General features: G+C 41.0%; 1 protein-coding gene across 1 annotated transcript in view; it reads left to right on the top strand.

Moving 5' to 3' along the window:
* Positions 1-17,881, top strand: part of LOC122557307 (SH2 domain-containing protein 1A-like) — a 75,056-nt gene that overhangs the window by 32,561 nt on the left and 24,614 nt on the right. The window contains exon 2 of the mRNA XM_043704868.1: positions 15,525-15,588. Within this exon, the coding sequence (XP_043560803.1) occupies positions 15,525-15,588 (64 nt within the window). The remainder of the gene's footprint in view (positions 1-15,524; positions 15,589-17,881) is intronic.

Below are 17,881 nucleotides of genomic sequence, written 5' to 3'. Positions count from 1 at the left end.
CAATAGGTGCAGGAGTAGGCCATTCTGCCCTTCGAGCCAGCACCACCATTCATTATGATCATGGCTGATCATCCTCAATCAGTATCCTGTTCCTGCCTTATCCCCATAACCCTTGATTCCACTATCCCTAAGAGCTCTATCCAACTCTTTCTTGAAATGTCTGCACATAGACCTTGGACACAGTGGACTTTATTCTGATAAACACATCATGTCACACAAATACAGTAGCTGATTGCAAGTGTGAGATAGGATAACTGAAAATTTGACCCCACCATCAACTCCTGCCATCACCGAAGGGAGCATTGCATAGAATAATATGTTGACGACTGTTTATAGTTCAAAATGAGAAGAACTCAGCTCTACTTCCTTGTGTAGCAAATGACACTATGGATTGGCTTTGTGAATTTTGGCTCCTAAGTAGCACTTTTGAGGTTACTTATGATTACTTTTGTTTCACAGAGATGACTCTGATCAATCTGTAATGACCAATAACATGGTCACAATTGCATGTGACCAGGATTTCTGTCCCGCTACATGTGTTTCAAAACAGGAGTTATTTTCCCGTCAAACTACTCAGAAATATTATTATGCACTTCGGGAGTGGGTGGGATTTGAACTCAGATCTCCTGGTTCAGAGATAGAGACAGTACCACTGTGCCACAAAAGTCTTTTACATGCCAAGTCTCTGATTACAGATCTTTGAACCCATTGTGTGTAAGTATCTGGTTTAACCAATTGCCACTTGAAGGGCCTCAGCTTACTCACAAGTAGAGCTCACATGCTCAGACAGAATCAAAACACCCAGATTTGGTGACATACATCTTTAGATTTCTGTTGCCCATTTGCAGTTTGGATGAGGATGGAATCAGTTTAGGTTGCTTTTTGCAGAATGAGTTGCATGTTCAGTTTATTAGTCTCAGTGATTCCCCCCCGACTCCCCCTCGAAACCTTCATGTTCCTTTGTTTTATTTATTAAAGAATGAGTTGCAGATGCTGGAAATCTGAAACAAAAACCAAAGTGCTAGAGAACTCAGCTGATCTGGCAGCATCTAGAGAGAGAGAGAAAGAGAGAGAGGGGTAATGTTTTGAGTCCAGTGGGCATGACGGGCTGTTCTTTATTGTACTCTCTTTCGACCTCATCAGTTGTGAGATTCCTCATGTTCCCACCTAAATCTTTTATTTATTTCTTCAATTCTCTACATTGCCTGTTGAGTCCTGGTGTATAGGTTTGTCATGACAACCATTGTGATGCACTGTCCCCATGTCAGAACCAGGCTGGTGATGATCAGACCCCTTACTGACCTTTGTGCAGCCTCCTGGCTGACTTACTGCTAATCCACTTACTGCTACTGCCCCTGAAGAAGGGCTTATGCCCGAAACGTCGATTCTCCTGCTCCTTTGATGCTGCCTGACCTGCTCCACTTTTCCAGCAACACATTTTTCAGCTCTAATCTCCAGCATCTGCAGTCCTCACTTTCTCCTTACTGCTAACCCACAGTCTGGTTGCACACAACCTGCAGGACTTACTGTTTGGACTGTCGCGATATGAAACCACTGATCACCTCCAATTCCCAACTAACCATGTCTAATCCCTTGGACAATGTCCTTGACCTACTGTACCAGTAGCCTCTTATTGAAAACAGTGTTCCTTGACTTGATGGACCACTCCCTTCAGAAGTTTGAGACATGCCCACTTGGTTGGAACATCTGCAGTTTATTTGCTGAGTAAACTGCTGGCACATTTTGTAGATAAGAGATTGATGTGACATGTTGCCTTAGAGCAACATGTCCAGTTTCTTGACTGATCATTGATGACAACCATGGCAAACTATCCACCTTTGTGTCTGCATTAGAGGGAAGACCAGACAGAGGTACTGTGAGCCTGTTGGCTCTGAATAGGGCAGCAAAATGCAAAAAGGCAAGGCAGAGGTGCTGTGAACATCCAAGTAGGCACAAAGGCAGTGAGTACTAAGAAAGCAAGTGAACAGCCCTGAGGTGAACACTGCTTAAATCCGTAAAATCTATGCCTTTGCTAAAGTTGTCAGTGCATTGCAAAGTGCAGTAATGAAGGTGTAACGATATTTTAAATGCATTGGAGATACATCATGACAATGCAGTGACTCTACTGTGTGCCTGATGCCAACCTCTGTGGCTGGAGGTGCAGATGGTTGCTGATGTTGGAGACTTGATCAAGATTGGAGCCAGAAGGTGTCAGGTACCTGCTTTGACTGTCATGTTGGGAATTATTACTGTCTAGGCTCTCCTGGGTGGAGGAAAGGAGCCAACTGCATGTAAATGAGGCAGACACATAAGCATGCAAAAGGTATCTTGCTACTCACTGTTGAGATTCTTCCCTCACCATTCAGACTTTTAGTGGAAAATCAGACATCAACTTCACGAACCTCATTTTTCTGATCTCAGTATATTTCCCCCTGACTGACTCACCAATGCCCATGTTGATCAAGGGCTAGGAAAATTTAGCTCCAAGCCCAGGCTTCTATACAGATATCCTGAAATTTAGAAAAGGCAGTCTTACTGACTTTGGGAAAGAGGGCTAGAAAGTTGAAATGAAAGATTTCTCTGGTTCATCTGGCAGGTAGCTCACATGTAGCTGGTAAAGATTGAATTTGTGAGAATTGGAAACAAACCTGGAAGATCTGTCTGGCTTGGAACTGTAGAGAGAATTGCCAGAAAAATATTACAATGAAACACAATTCTGAGTGTAAATGTTATCTGGCTGGGAGGGGAAAAGCACAGATGCAAACCATTAAGCAAATCATCTTGGGCTGTTTCTGGGACGTTGTATTTCTACTTAAAAGACAGTTTAAATTATACCTGTTAAGCAGGTTTGTTGGTTGCATGAAAAGTAAAAGGGAAAAAGTTTTGTTCTGCAAGTAGAAGTTACCAGCAAAAATAGTGTTTAATCAGTAGCGTTTTAATCTTTGTCATGGTAAAAGTCTTTAAAACATGAATTCTTGCTGCATCATCCTTTCGGCGATCAACTAGAAGTTTGAATTTCTTTTTGTAAGTTAGCAGTCTGTATGGAAATTGTAATAAGAGGTTGTTACAGTTTGCGATTCTTTAATTCTAATTAAGACTTAACACATTTTGAAAAACGTTATTTCCATCTTAATGCGCTAACCCTAAATTTTTCTGATGTTCGTGGTGGTTAAGAACTGCAGTTTCATACACTGAATGCTGAATCAATTATGAGATACTGTTATGGTGCAGTTTGTGGAGGATCAGAATAAATTGGACAGTAACTATGAGTTACACCCACTTAATTTCATATGTGCAGCTATTGAAAGTTGCTATCTGATTTACTCCATAAAAACGATTGATACTGTGAGCCTCCTCATTAGTTCAACTGAAAAATCTGGGTGTTAATGTTTCGCAGAATAATTTCAGTGCTTCATATTCAATCAATTATTTTGAAGTGCAGCAATTTTAGGCTATGTCAAAAAAATAACAATGGGATAAATGATCAGTTGTCTATTCCAGTGCATTGAGAGAAAAATATTGGTGTAAAAACTCCCACTCTTCTTCCATATGACTGGAACAGACAGACAAGACCTCAATTTAATATACAGAAGATAGTGAGTCTTGATTGATTTCGGTGGCGGAGGTGTGAATCTATAATCCTTCTGAGTCTGGCATGACTTTCATGTCATTTTTTAAGAATGTATACATGATTTGTGGAGATAGCTGGCAAGGTCAACATTTATTGTCCTTGAGAAGGTGGTGAATAACCAGCTAATTGAGTGCAATTGTGTGGCATGCTAGGCTATTTTACGATTCAGTTAAGAATTGCCCTATATCACCATGGATTTGGAGTCATGTGTGGGGTTGGATTTTCAATCAAGGTTGGTAACTGGAAATAGAGTCAGTTTCATGAGGAATCACGCTTACTCATCACTAAATTTCTCAATTATATGAGCAACTTTGTGACCTGAATAAAATTATGACATGTCAGCATGACTGGCATCATTTGCAAACTCCAAAATGGAGCAATGGGTAGAAAAATTGAACCTGGAATAATCATTCATTGAGTTCAAATGTTTGCTTTGATGCCATTGCAAAAGTAAACACATCACCAATTGTTATATACTTTCTTCATTAATATATAACATCTTGAGACATCTTCATGCACACTAATAGTCTTATTAAAGTGAAACTTATATTAATTTTGCATTAAGGATATTTACACGATTGCTTCAAAAATTCAGTATTATAAGTAAGTTGATGTTATGTGCAGTTAAGATGCATGTTTATTGGCAGTTCTGGTTTCACTGCTATCTACTAAGTTTGACGGAGTAATGGTGTACAGAGAGGTCTGCATGTTCAGATCCATTGCACCCTGAAGGGGGCAACGCAGGTTGATAGAGTGGTCAAGAAAGCGTTTGGCATGCTTTCCTTCATCAGATGGGATATCGAGTACAAGCATTGGCAGGTCATATTACAGTTGTATACGACTTTGGTTTGGCCACATTTGGAATGCTGTGTACAGTTCTGGTCATCACATTACCAAAAGAATGTGGGTGCTTTAGAGAGAGTGCAGAGGAGGTTCACCATTATGTTGCTTATGGAGGGTGCTAGCTATGGAGTGAGGTTAAGTAGGTTAGGATTATTTTCATTAGAAAGACGAAGGTTGAAGGGGGACATGATTGAGGTCTACAAAATCATGAGAGGTATAAAGAGGGTGGATAGCAAGAAGGTTTTTCCCAGATTGGGGTACTCAATCATTAGGGGTCATGAGTTCAAGGTGAGAGGGGAAAATTTTAAGGGAGATATGCATGGAAGGTTCTTTATGCAGAGGGTGGTGTGTGCCTGGAATGTGTTACCAGCAGAGGTGGTAGAGGTGGGCACCGATAGTGTCATTTAAGGTGTATCTAGACTGAATACATGAATGAGCAGGGAGCCGAGGGATATAGATCTGTAGAAAATAGGTGACAGGTTAAGATGGAGGATCTGGATTGGTGCAGGCTTGGAGGGCCGAAGGGCCTGTTCCTGTGCTGTAATTTTCTTTGTTCTTTGACCTGCCCAAAGGCAAATTCTCTGCTCATTTCTCCTTGCCACACAGTTCTATGGGTTTCCCTTCAGTTCAAAAGAGTCTCTGATTTTGAACAAAATGACGCAGTAATAAATACATGAGGTGGTTTCCTCATGTGTGCTTAAAGAAAACTCAAGTCTTTATGAAAGATACTTAGCCTGGAAGTAGCCATTGCTCCTCAAGATTTTAAATCTTCTGTCATCACCACCAAAAATTCACCAGTTATTTCATTGGCCAGAGTTTATATTTCTGAGCTGAAAATGTGTTGCTGGAAAAGCACAGCAGGTCAGGCAGCATCCAAGGAACAGGAGAATCGACGTTTCAGGCATAAGCCCTTCTTCAGGAATCTTCAGGCTTATGCCCGAAACGTCGATTCTCCTGTTCCTTGGATGCTGCCTGACCTGCTGCGCTTTTCCAGCAACACATTTTCAGCTCTGATCTCTAGCATCTGCAGCCCTCACTTTCTCCTTTATATTTCTGAGCATTGAACTCAGGCCTGGAGTGACTCTCAAAACTGAATAAGGACAGCCGTGTCCTGAGTGCTCAAATGACCCAGCTTCTTCATAGTTTAATAAGTACACAGAAGAAAAGTCCCTGTGGGGCATACCCCAAAGTTATCTGGGGGAAATATATTTTGTACTCTTAGAGCCCACGTACATTTCCAGATATTTCTCAGAGATTTCTAAATCTGAAACTGTAAAAGTGCAGTTTTAGATATTTCAAGTTTGTTTTCCTGTGACGCGGGGAGAAAAGCTAAAAGGTGTGCCGGTAAATAATTGCAAACGTATCCCACTAATTTCTTTCATGTATCAGAAGCAAGGTCTTCAGATTGTATTAATCAAGGAAAACATAACCGAATTGCATCTTATGCTCGCCAAAACATCTGTAAGACATCTCAATACCAATGCAATAGAAATACAACTGAACTGATTCAGTTGTGGAAATATAATACCTTGATTGTAGAACTGGCCTAGAAACATATTGGCATGTGTTAATGTCCTGGACAGCAGGAGCTGCAAATGTGCTCTTTCTATATTTTTAAGTCTACCACCCACCATGTTGAATTGGGCTGCACTAAAGCAGTCCAAGGTTGATTAATCTCTTTAATTAAGGCTAATTGTAGCTCCATTTTAAGATAGTAATCTGCCCTGAACTTGCTGCATGATAAGCCCAATCATTGGTTTGTGACACTATCACCCAGGAAAGATCCATCTCCAACCTTATTTAAAAAAGTTCATCCACAACTCCTTTTAGGTGTAAAGGCAGTTTTTTCATTGACTCCCTACAGTATGGAAGCAGGCCATTCAGCCCATCAAGTCCACACTGACCCTCCAAAGAACATCCCAACCAGACCCATCCTCCCACCCTGTACTTGTAACCCTGCATTTCTCTTGGCCAATCCACCTAACTTGCACATCTTTGGACTGTGGGAGGAAACCCACGCAGACACAAGGAGAATGTGCAAACTCCACACAGTCACCTAAGGTTGGAATTGAACTGGGTCCCTGTCACTGTGAGGCAGCAATGCTAACCCCTGAGCCACCATGCTGCTCACAATTTTATTGATGCAGATTTATATAGATTTTATTGATCTATAAATGCTCATTCTGACTTTTAAGTGGTTCTGCAGTGTTTTTAACTTCCTTCAAAACAGTTTTTTCAAACTCATTAAAGGTCTGCTGGGGTGCTTCCCTTGGCACCCAGGGTGAGGGGAGAAACTAAAAAGAGAGGGGATGGCCCGAGCAGTTGGGAGGAGTGATGAGAAGGAGGGCTGTTTGCACACTAAAGCCCCAGTGAGTCTTCAGAAAACAGATCCAACTCAAGCTCCACAGAGGAGTGCTTTCTCAGGTGTTTCCTCTTCTCAGAAGAAGCCATCAGCAAGCTATGGCGTCTAGTTTAACACAACTCAAACTTCAAAGCATTGAATGGCTGAAAAACCCCCCTGCAATTCTAAAGACTGCCATGGCTCTTAACTTACTTTTTACATTTTTTTGGGGGGAGGGGTGTGGGGGTGGGGGTTGCGTAGGGGGGTCGAATGTGCGCACACAGGCTTCTCTCCTGGTCATAACCTCCTGTCTATATATATGATCTTCTCCCATTCAAAAGAAGATTCTGAGAAGGAATTGACCATGTTCTTTAAATGTAAGTATCATGGTAAAACATTCCCCATGCAAGGTGTGAGATATTGGGAAATTTGGGTCACTATAGTAATGATTGTGTATCTGAGAGGGAAAGAAGGTAGAGTGACCCGTCGTGCAGTCACTGTGGTTTGTGTTGGGGTTGCGTGAAAGCAGAGAGGGTGGAGATGTGAGCAGAGAGTATGAGGTTAGTACTGACAACATTGATGAGGAACTTTAAGAGACTTGGCAGACATTGTACTGAGTTGATTTCTTACTATGTCACCTCTCAATTCCCCTCACATTGCTCTATAAGAGTGATGGCTAATAAATGGTATGCAGACAGAGGGAAGTGGGCAGAACAAGCACATTCCATCTTCAGGATAGCAGACTTGCCAGTTGTGTTGGGTACTGTTGACTACATACTGATGGTCTTGTGGGCACCACATATCACTGTTACCACAATCACTGTCTCAATGTGTAGCCAATGTCTGCAAACTTAATGCACTAGTTTTGTTAATGCTCACTATTCTGGTAGTAATCATGATGCATGGTTTCTGAACCAGTATGCTGTACCATCAGAATTTTGAGCTACCTTGAAAGATCTGAACATGTCTATCTGGCTCATGAATATGATTACACCCCATGCTCAGAAAGTCTCAATGTCTATAATGAAAGCCAGGTTGAGGAGTCTGGATAGAGTAGATTGGGAAAAACTCTTCCCACTCATAAGTAGATTGAGAAACAGAGGGCAGAGTTTAAGTGTTTTGCAAAAGAAGCAAATGAGAAAATAACTTGTTCAGACGGTCAGTATTTAGGGTTTCAAATCGACTGCCTGGAAGTGTGATGGAGGCAGGTTCAAGTCATGCATTCAGGAGGACATTGCATAATTGAATAGGAACAACATGCAAGATTATGAGGGAAAAGGCAGGAGTTTGGCACTAAATTAAAAAACTCAGATAGATAGTGCAGATTAGATGGGCTGAATGGCCTCATTCTGGACTGTAACAATTCAGCAATTCTGTGATTTATCTTCAAATGTATTTTGTAGCTGGTTCTATAATTTTTGAGCAAACTCTTGGCCAACTTCAACCTGCCTGTACTTAACACATTAAGTGGCTATCCCATTCCATTTATTCTGAGTAAAGCAAATTTTTACGAAGCAATGTCAGAAATTAATTAGATAATGCTTCTGCATTTTTCTAATACTTAATGTGTGCCCTTCAAATGTTCTATTTGTGATACTATTTTGAGCCAAAGATATTAATTAGAATGGAACAAGTGCTCAGAATGTTTTCAAATAATTTGTAAAATGGAATTTACTTTTGTGCAGATGGTACACAATGCTGAGATCACACAGCAGCTGGGTTGTAGTTGTAGTTACTGGCTGAGTAGAGCCACAGACATGTTTTGCATATGGGATGATCTCAAGGTTACTGCTTAAATTCTGTTAAACAGTTGTACAAAGATGGTTTCTTCTCCATAAGTTTTGTTTCCTAATCTCTAGCTTGGGAAAGTGGAGAATGAAGGAAAGACTTCTGTCAAGTCATGGAGTCATTCAATCATACAACATGATAACATTCTTTTTGTTCTAACCACTCTATACTGAGCATAATCTAAAATTAAACTTGTCCCCCCACCTGCGCTTGGGCTGTTTAAAAAGGTAAGTAGACAAAAGGTGGGGAATTATAGCCCAGTGAGCTTAACCTCTGTAGTGGGGAAGATGTGTGAGTTTATTATCAAGGAAGAAATAGCAGCACATCTTGAAAGAAATTGTCCCATTGTACAGATGCAGCATGGGTTCATGAAAGGTAGGTCATGTTTCACAAATCTTTTGGAATTCTGTGACGACATTTCAAGCAAGGTGGACAACGGGGACCCAGTGGATGAGGTATACTTTGACTTCCAAAAGGCCTTTGACAAGGTACCGCACATGACTCGTGGTGTGCCTCAGGGATCAGTATTGGGACCACAATTATTTGCAATTTCTATAGTTGATTTGGAATTGGGGACCACGCGTATGGTGTCAAAACTTGCCAATGACAATAAGATGAGTGGCAGAGCAAAGTGTGCAGAGGACTGTGAAACTTGCAGAGGAACAGTGAGTGAGTGGGCAAAGGTCTGGCAGATGGAATACAATATTAGTAAATGTGAAGTCATACATTTTGATAAGAGTAACAGCAAAATATGTTATTACTTGAATGGTAATAAGTTGCAGCATGCTGATTTGCAGAGGGACTGGGTGTCCATGTGCATTAATCGCAGAAGGTTGGTCTGCAAGTACAACAAGTAATTAGGAAGGCATATGGAATTTTCTCCTTCATTGCTAAAGGGGTTGAGTTTAAAAGCAGAGAGATAATGTTACAGCTGCAAGGTGCTGGTGAGGCCACACCTGGAGTACTGTGTGCAGATTCGGTCTCCTTACTTAAGAAAGGATGTACTGGCACTGGAGGGGGTGCAGAGGAGGTTCATTAGGTTGATTCTTGAAGTTGAGGGGGTTGTCTTATGAGGAGAGACTGAGTAGATTGGGATTATATTCATTGGAATTCAGAAGAATGAGGGGGGATCTTATATAAAATAAAAAATGATAGGATGTTTCCACTGGTAGGTGAGACTAGGACAAGAGGACATGGCCTCAAGATTAGAGGAAGCAGGTTTAGAATTGAACTGAGAATGAACTTCTTCACCCAGAGGGTTGTTAATCTATGGAATTCCCCACTCAGGGAAGTTATTGACGCTACTTCAGTAATTGCTTTTAAAGCTAAGGTAATTTTTTGATTAATAAAGGAATTAAGGGATACGGTGAGAGGGAGGGTAAGTGGAGCTGAGTCCACGAAAAGATTAGCCATGATCTTATTGAGCAGCGGAGGAGGCTCAAAGGGCCAGACGGCCTACTCCTGCTCCTAGTTCTTATGTATCCTTCCAAACATTTCTTATTACTGTACATATCTAAATGTCTTTTAAACATTGTAACTATATCCACATTTACCACTTCCATTGGATGTTTATTCCACACATGAACCACTGTCTGTGTAAATAAAATTGCCCCCATGGCTTTTTAAAATCTTTCTCCTCTTACCTTAAAAATATGCCTCCTAGTCTTGAAATCCCCCACCTTAGGGAAACGACATTTGCCATTCACCCCTCATGATTTTATAAACCTCTATCAAGCTGTCTCTCAACCTCCTATACTCCAGTGAAAAGGGTCTCAGCCTATCCAGCCTCTCCTTTTCACTCAAATCCTCCACTCCCTCCAACATCATGGTAAATCTCTTCTGAACCATCTCCAACTAAATAATATCCTTCCTACAACAGGGCAACCAGAACTGAACACAATACTGTAGAAGAGGCCTCACCAATGTGTTGTACAACCTCGACATAATGTCCCAACTCCTATACTGAAAGGTCTGAGCAATGAACGCAAGTGTGCTAAATGCCTTCTTCACTACCTTATCTATATTTGATGCAAACTTCAAAGAATTATGTGCCTGAACCCCTAGATCTCTCTGTTCTACAATATTAACCAAGGCCCTACTTATATAAGTTCTATCCTTGTTTGTTTTACCAAAATGCAATACATTGCATTTATCCAAATTAAACTCTATCTGCTACTCCTCTGTCCATTGACTCAATTGACCAAGATCTCTTTGTAAACTTAGATAACCTACTTCACTGTCCACTATACCACCAATTTTGGTGTCATCTTTGAACTTACAAACTATGTCTTCTATATTTTCATCTAAATCATTTATATAAACGTTGAATAAAAGTGGATCCAGAACATAGCTGGTCACAGGCCCCCAGTCCAAAAATCAGCGATCAAGGCCTGTCCCATTATAATGGTCAGCCACAATGGATGTCTTTGGTTTTTGAATATCATGTGGACTGTGGGACTTCAGATTATTTTGTACCTTGCAAATGGACTAATTAAAACTTACATGATACATTTCTTCACTCCACTGCATTCAAAAAAATCATAAACATGTTATTGAAGAACATTTTATTATGAATAGTGCAAAGATTAAATCTTTCTGCTTTTTCAGTGGCAGTCCCCCACAGTATGTGAAGAATTTAGTTTTCAATCTTATCCAATATATTGAGGAGCTTTATTCTTTTTAATATTTTTCTTACCCCCTCAAACTTCAGAAACATCAAAAAAGTTGAGGTGAAGAAGATTGAGTGGGTGCAATCAACTCTGATGTCAAAACTGAAAGGAATGAGTGGGTGCAGAGACTGCAATCATGTTGTGTTGAAGAAGTAACAGAAAGGATTACAAGAAAATCAGTTAACGAGAGTAGGAAGTGAGAGGTAACAAGACTGAATGGAGTTGGGAAAGCGTGTACAAGGGGTGAGCAGGTGTCAGTACTGAGATGACATAAAGAGAGATACAACTGTACTAGGAATAATAGAAATGTAGAGCTTGAGGCAAGTATCAATTTCTTGGAAAAGCACAAAATAGTGACAGGCTGTATCCAGTAAAATTTGTACGTGGAATTTCATTGAAAGTGGGACAAGTGGATAAAGGGAACTACTGATTAGGCTTCACTGTGGCTTATGATAAGTTAACTAATATTTCTCTGTTGGTAATTGTGTCTTATGGAGTTGCAACATAAGTTGAGTTTTTAATTAGCTCAACAGATGTTAAACATTTTTTCATTGCGTATGCCTAGCTAATTTATTGGGTAGTAATTGTATTTGATTGTACGAATCACTGGCTTACAGGGCCAACTCTGTAAGCATGAGCACAGGAGGTGAATTTAGATGGTGAGGGTTACTAGTGGTTCTGTCCTTGTCACTTTGCCAGTAGCTTGATGTGTTGCTGTCTCTTTACTGCAGAGGTTCTTCTTGGGCTGACAGCTACCCATTGGAAACAGCAGACATTCTGGCCATTATTTCATCTATTTCCTACAGGAGTTGAATTTGCTGGAGGTACACATGATTCTCATCATGTTTGCAGCTCATCTCCTACAGAAGGCACAAACACAGTCAGGAGTTCCTCAAAATGACTGTTCAGAGTGATATTTAAATAAGACTGCAGTTTTCACCTGCCAGCAAATGCTTTCAAGTGTGAAGGTGAATCCTCTACATATGGATCAACGTGATAATTCTGGGTGGTGGTTGCTGACTGCCGTTTACAGAATGAGTAGCATCGTGTGGTGCCCTTTCCCTCTTTGTTCACCTGAGCGATGCACACATTGTCAGTGGGGCTTTCCGCTCTCACCCCCCCCCCCCCATCCACTTCCCTTTGGCTGCTTTGTCCTCCGGCATCGGTGATTCACCTGCTTTCTGTAGTTCTCCATAGGCCACTGCTGGGTGGGGATTTGACCCAATTTCCCACTCCTTGTTGCAATTTTATGTTCACTGAACACCATTTGTGGTGTCATTCCACAAATTGCTAGACTTACTGAATTTAGCTTCAATATATGTTGTGATGGGAAGTGAACTCTCAATCTCTGCCTTGCTAGTCCTCTACCACTACAACCATAACCGTATACTTCAGAAACCCTGTATATTTAAAGCACCAATTGTATTGAGTATTCACATAGTTATATAACTTTTAGCAGAAAAGATGAATGCAAGGAATAGTTTATTTAGTGTGTGTATATCCTATGGATGACCATGTTTATATGCCAAAAAGTCTTAAGTTGCAAAATAATCTCATGCATAGCCCCATCAGTGCCAAGTCCTGCTTTAATTTAAAAAAAAGTCAGGTATCTGCATTGGTTCTGCCCACATCTCATACAATTCATGAAGAATGCCATAAAGGTGAGGACACTCGTACTAAATATGCATGTTGCCCATTTTAACAGATTGTCATATTAGTCAAAGTCTTATACTGATGATGCCACTTGCTGGTTTGACTGCAGTTCCATTTTTTAAATACACGAAGCTGACCATGAGTTCAGCATCAGTAGCAGTGGGTCCCTTATTCAACCCCCACCAAATTCGACACCAGCGCTACTTCTAAGTCATTTCTCAGTGAACTAACGTGTAGGTTGTTGCTTATCATTTAGCATTGGTTAGGTTTGGGCTTGTGCAAAAATTGGGTGTATGGAAGGGTTCTTATCAGTTACTAAATCTGCAGGGAAGTATTGATCTGAGAAAGGTAATAGAGCTATTTAAGACAGCACACTACTTGCTTCTTGCCCTGGGAGCATTGCTCGAAGTTCTTCATGTGTTGCAGCAGAGAGGAAGCAGCAAGGAATAGAACAAGCTGCCTGTGGTGACATGAGGAAGGGATCTCAGTCCAGAGATCTATGTCAAATCTTGGAAATAGTTGAAAGCCACTGGACATGCCATTTTTTGTAGCCCTGAAAGTTTTGTCAATGGACCTTTCTGGGCTGAAACAAGCAACATAGTGAACATTCTGTAGTTTATCGTGCTTCAGTGCATTTTGGGAAGTGATGGAGGCATTTTATACCATAAGAGGGGCATTTGTTACCTGCTCATTTTCTGCAAGTTTCCTCTTGGTGCTGGATATTACTGACGACATGTTGTACATGAGGAGATGTTCCGATGTATTGGGATCAGTTGCTTCCTACATGAACTGACTCTCGTTAAGGTTTAGGCCTTACCACTTACCAACATTGTCAGGTAGAAGAGGGGGTAGAATAAATGGGAAGCAACTGCCAATTCACATTGCAGAGTGCCTGTCCATGAGCTCATCATTCAATGCTAATTCCCTTGAATGTAACCTGAGATCCTCGCTGTTCAGCTTAGAGAGAGGCTATACCTTAGGTAATCTTTTGGACCACAATTTGCTGGACTGTAGTGAGACCCTAAAATCTCTTTTCAACGCCAGCATCCACAGTTATTATGGTACCATTGGGGACTGCAAACCCATGAGCTGACATTTTATAATCTCAGTCTGATCTTCCACATTAGCAATCAGAAATTGGGTCATTTCACCCTGTGATGCCATGGAAGTGGGGACGTTGTCAATCAGATGCAACTTTATGATTAGGCCTACAAGTTTGCCCACCACTTCCAACTGTGAAGGATATGCTCTGAGTTCTGCACAAAGTTTTGTGCTAATTAGGAACCAATTCCTTCATAATATGGGATAGTATCAAAAAATATACCGCAGATGTGCTAATTTATCAAATACTTTCATGTGCATGCCCATCAACTTGTTTCTACACATTATTCCATTAAAATCCCTTGAATTAGTTCTCTGACATCAGCTTCTAGGAAGTTGGCATCCATCTGATCTTCGTCCCTGCCTTGGCTGCAGACCATTTCATGGTTTCATAGTAATAGAAGCAGGGGTAGTCCAATTGGCCTGTCGAGCCTGTTCTGCCATTCATTAAGTTCATCGCTGGTCTTGCCATCGTCTCAGCTCCTTCTACCTGCATTATCCCCATAATCAGTAATTCCCTTACCATGCAAAAACCCATCCAACTGTGTCTTAAATATTTTTAATGTAGCTGCCTCTCCTACATTTTGGGCAGAAAATTCCATAGATTCATTTCTCTCTGGGAAAAGCAGTTCCTCCCCATCTCTGTCCGAAATCTATTCCCTTTAATCCTGAAGCCATGTCCCTTAGTCTGAGTCTCACACACCAATAGAAACAACTTGCCTGTCTCTACCTTGTCTCCTTCTTTCATAATTTTTATGTTTCTATAAAATTCCCTTTCATCTAAATTCTGGCAAGTACAGTCCAAAGCAGCTCAACCTCTCCTCATAGGGTGACCCCTCATTTCCAGAATCAACCTGGTGAACCTTCTCTGCAACACCTCCAAAGCCAGTATATCCTTCCTCAAGTAAGGAGACCAGAACTGCGCGCAATACTCCAGGTGTGGCCCCACCAACACCTTGTACCATTGCAGCAGAATCCTCCTGCTCTTAAATTCAATCCCTGTAGCAATGAAAATTCTGTTTGCCTTCCTGATTACCTGTTGCTTCTGCAAATTAACTTTTAGCGATTCATGTATGAGCACTTCTAAGTCCCTCTGCACAACAGCATGTTTCAATTTTTCACCATTTAAATAATACTCGGACCTACTATTTTTACTTCCAAAGTGGATAACCTCACATTTACCAATATTATATTCCACCTGCCAGACTCCTGCCCACTCACTTAATCTACCTTGTGGCATTTTACTCAGCTACGTGCAGTTTCTTCAACATTTTGCTTCACAGACTGGCCAAACAAGAGGTTTTAGATCTTTTGCAGTATTAAGGAACATGGCACGTTTGTGCAGAAGGAAGGAAAGGAAAGCAAGACGTTCAGCTACAGTAAAATGTACACCCACCCCCATCTCTCAATCACACCAAATTTAATATTCCGTGGATGTTTTCCTCAAAGTATAAATAACAGCGAGTTACATTTACTAAAACTACCTTTTAATTGACAGGTACTCTGGATTAGTTTACACATATCGTGTTTTCAAGACTCCTACTGATTCATGGACTGTTGAGGTAAGTGAGAAATGTTAATCTTCAAATAACCTTTAACATGTTTATTTAACGTCGTATGTATTGTTTTTCCTGTGCTCCTAATGCCCTTTATGCTTAGAACTTGGGAGCTTTCAAGTCACTGTGGTTGCTGACTTATTCAACAGGAAAGGCAAAGAGAAACTGGGGCAGACGGACATAATAGATTGGATCATGTATTGCGTGGATGTAGCGATAAGGTTATGTGTCCTCTGTTACATCAGATGTGTATTCTTGATTATGGGGCACAGGGTCACTTCTGACAGCGATTTTGTCAAGTAGGTTTCTAAGAGGGGAACCTAATGTTCTGGTATTTCTGGAGTTCATATTTGTGACTTTCTATTATTTTTTTCCATGTTGACACATGGTGTTTTATCCATGAGATAATTATTGGAGTCGATGTAATTATAACTAGCTGTGCATTTCCATTATTGCCTTCATATTGTCCGATAGTGTGACATTTCATGGTATGTGGAACTATGAATACAAGTCAACACAGCACACACATTATATAAGGATACAACTTGAGATCTTGATCAGGCAATTTAAATTTCCAACTCTTTTCTCTATCTAAATAAGTTTTATATTACCTGATAACTTAAATAAAAAAGAAATGATGCACAGCTTTGGATGTTCTTTTAAGGTTTCTGGCATTTAAAGCTAAGAAATTAAGACAAGTATTGCTTCAACGATTGGAATTTTACAATTGTCTCTGCCAGATATATTTTTATCAGGTAGATACAGAAAGGGTGAATGCTCAGCTCCCTATTGTCCTACCCTCCCCAGAGTTTAGATTAGATGATAATGAGATTAGATTACTTACAGTGTGGAAACAGGCCCATCAGCCCAACAAGTCCACAAAGACCCGCCGAAGAGCAACCCACTCAGACCTATTCCCCTACATTTATCCCTTCATCTAATACTACGGGCAATTTAGCATGGCCAATTCACCTAACCTGCACATTTTTGGACTGTGGGAGGAAACCGGAGGAAACTCATGCAGACACAGGGAGAATGTGTAAACTTCACACAGACAGTTGCCTGAGGCAGGAATTGAACCCAGGTCTCTGGCACTCTGAGGCAGCAGTGCTAACTGTTGTGCCACTGTGCCGCCCATATTCACCCACATTGTATAGAGGGAGGGTGGGTTCCAAAATTAACATTTTTCCCACTCTATTTAAATAAATAATTATTCATTCACAGGATGTGGGTGTTGCTGGCTTGGCCAGCATTTATATCTTACCCCTATTTGCCAGCAAATATCCTTCCCTAAAGGATATTAGCAAACGAGATGGACTTTTCCCCAACAATTGTTATGGGTTCCTAGTCATTAATGGCCTCTTAATGATTTTTTTTTAAATTGAATTCAAACATGGCCATCTGTCAAGGCTGGATTTGAACCAGGATCTCTGGATTAATAGTTTAGGACAAATGCCACTAGGCCATCACCTCTGCCATTAAAGGATAGCTGAGGTTGTTAAAAGCCAGTGTTACTCTTCCTATGCCATCAGCCACACGCATAGCCGGATGGGCATAAGTGGGTGGCCTGTTTCGTTTTACAAGTGTTTAAAAGGAAGGAGGTACTATCTTCTAAGGATGTCCTTTATATATCAGGGGTATTTCAACACCTCACAAGATAGACTATCCTGCACTGCCTTCCTTCCTGAATGGATTTTAAAACCTCTCCAAAAACCCCCTCCCTAAGTTGGAGGAACCCTCTGTTACTTACTCAGGTCAGGCTTACTTTGTGCCTTCTTCTTGAGATTGCTTTAATCCCGCAAATGCCTATTATCCAGCTCTGGCGCTGCTAGAAAAGCTAGAACAGCTCAGAGGGTGACCAAAAGATCATAAGACATAGGAGCGGAAGTAAGGCCATTCGGCCCATCGAGTTCACTCCGCCATTCAATCATGGCTGATGGGCATTTCAACTCCACTTACCCGCATTCTCCCCGTAGCCCTTAATTCCTTGTGACATCAAGAATTTATCAATTTCTGCCTTGAAGACATTTAGCGTCCCAGCTTCCACTGCACTCTGCGGCAATGAATTCCACAGGCCCACCACTCTCTGGCTGAAGAAATGTCTCCGCATTTCCGTTCTGAATTTAACCCCTCTAATTCTAAGGCTGTGTCCACAGGTCCTAGTCTCCTCGCCTAACGGAAACAATTTCCTAGCATCCACCCTCTCCAAGCCATGTATTATCTTGTAAGTTTCTAATAGATCTCCCCTTAATCTTCTAAACTCCAATGAATACAATCCCAGGATCCTCAACCGTTCCTC

Source organism: Chiloscyllium plagiosum, chromosome 15, assembly GCF_004010195.1.
Source record: "Chiloscyllium plagiosum isolate BGI_BamShark_2017 chromosome 15, ASM401019v2, whole genome shotgun sequence".
Taxonomy (NCBI): domain Eukaryota; kingdom Metazoa; phylum Chordata; class Chondrichthyes; order Orectolobiformes; family Hemiscylliidae; genus Chiloscyllium; species Chiloscyllium plagiosum.
The sequence above is the reverse complement of the archived record's forward strand: the minus strand, read 5'-3'. Positions and strand labels throughout refer to the sequence as shown.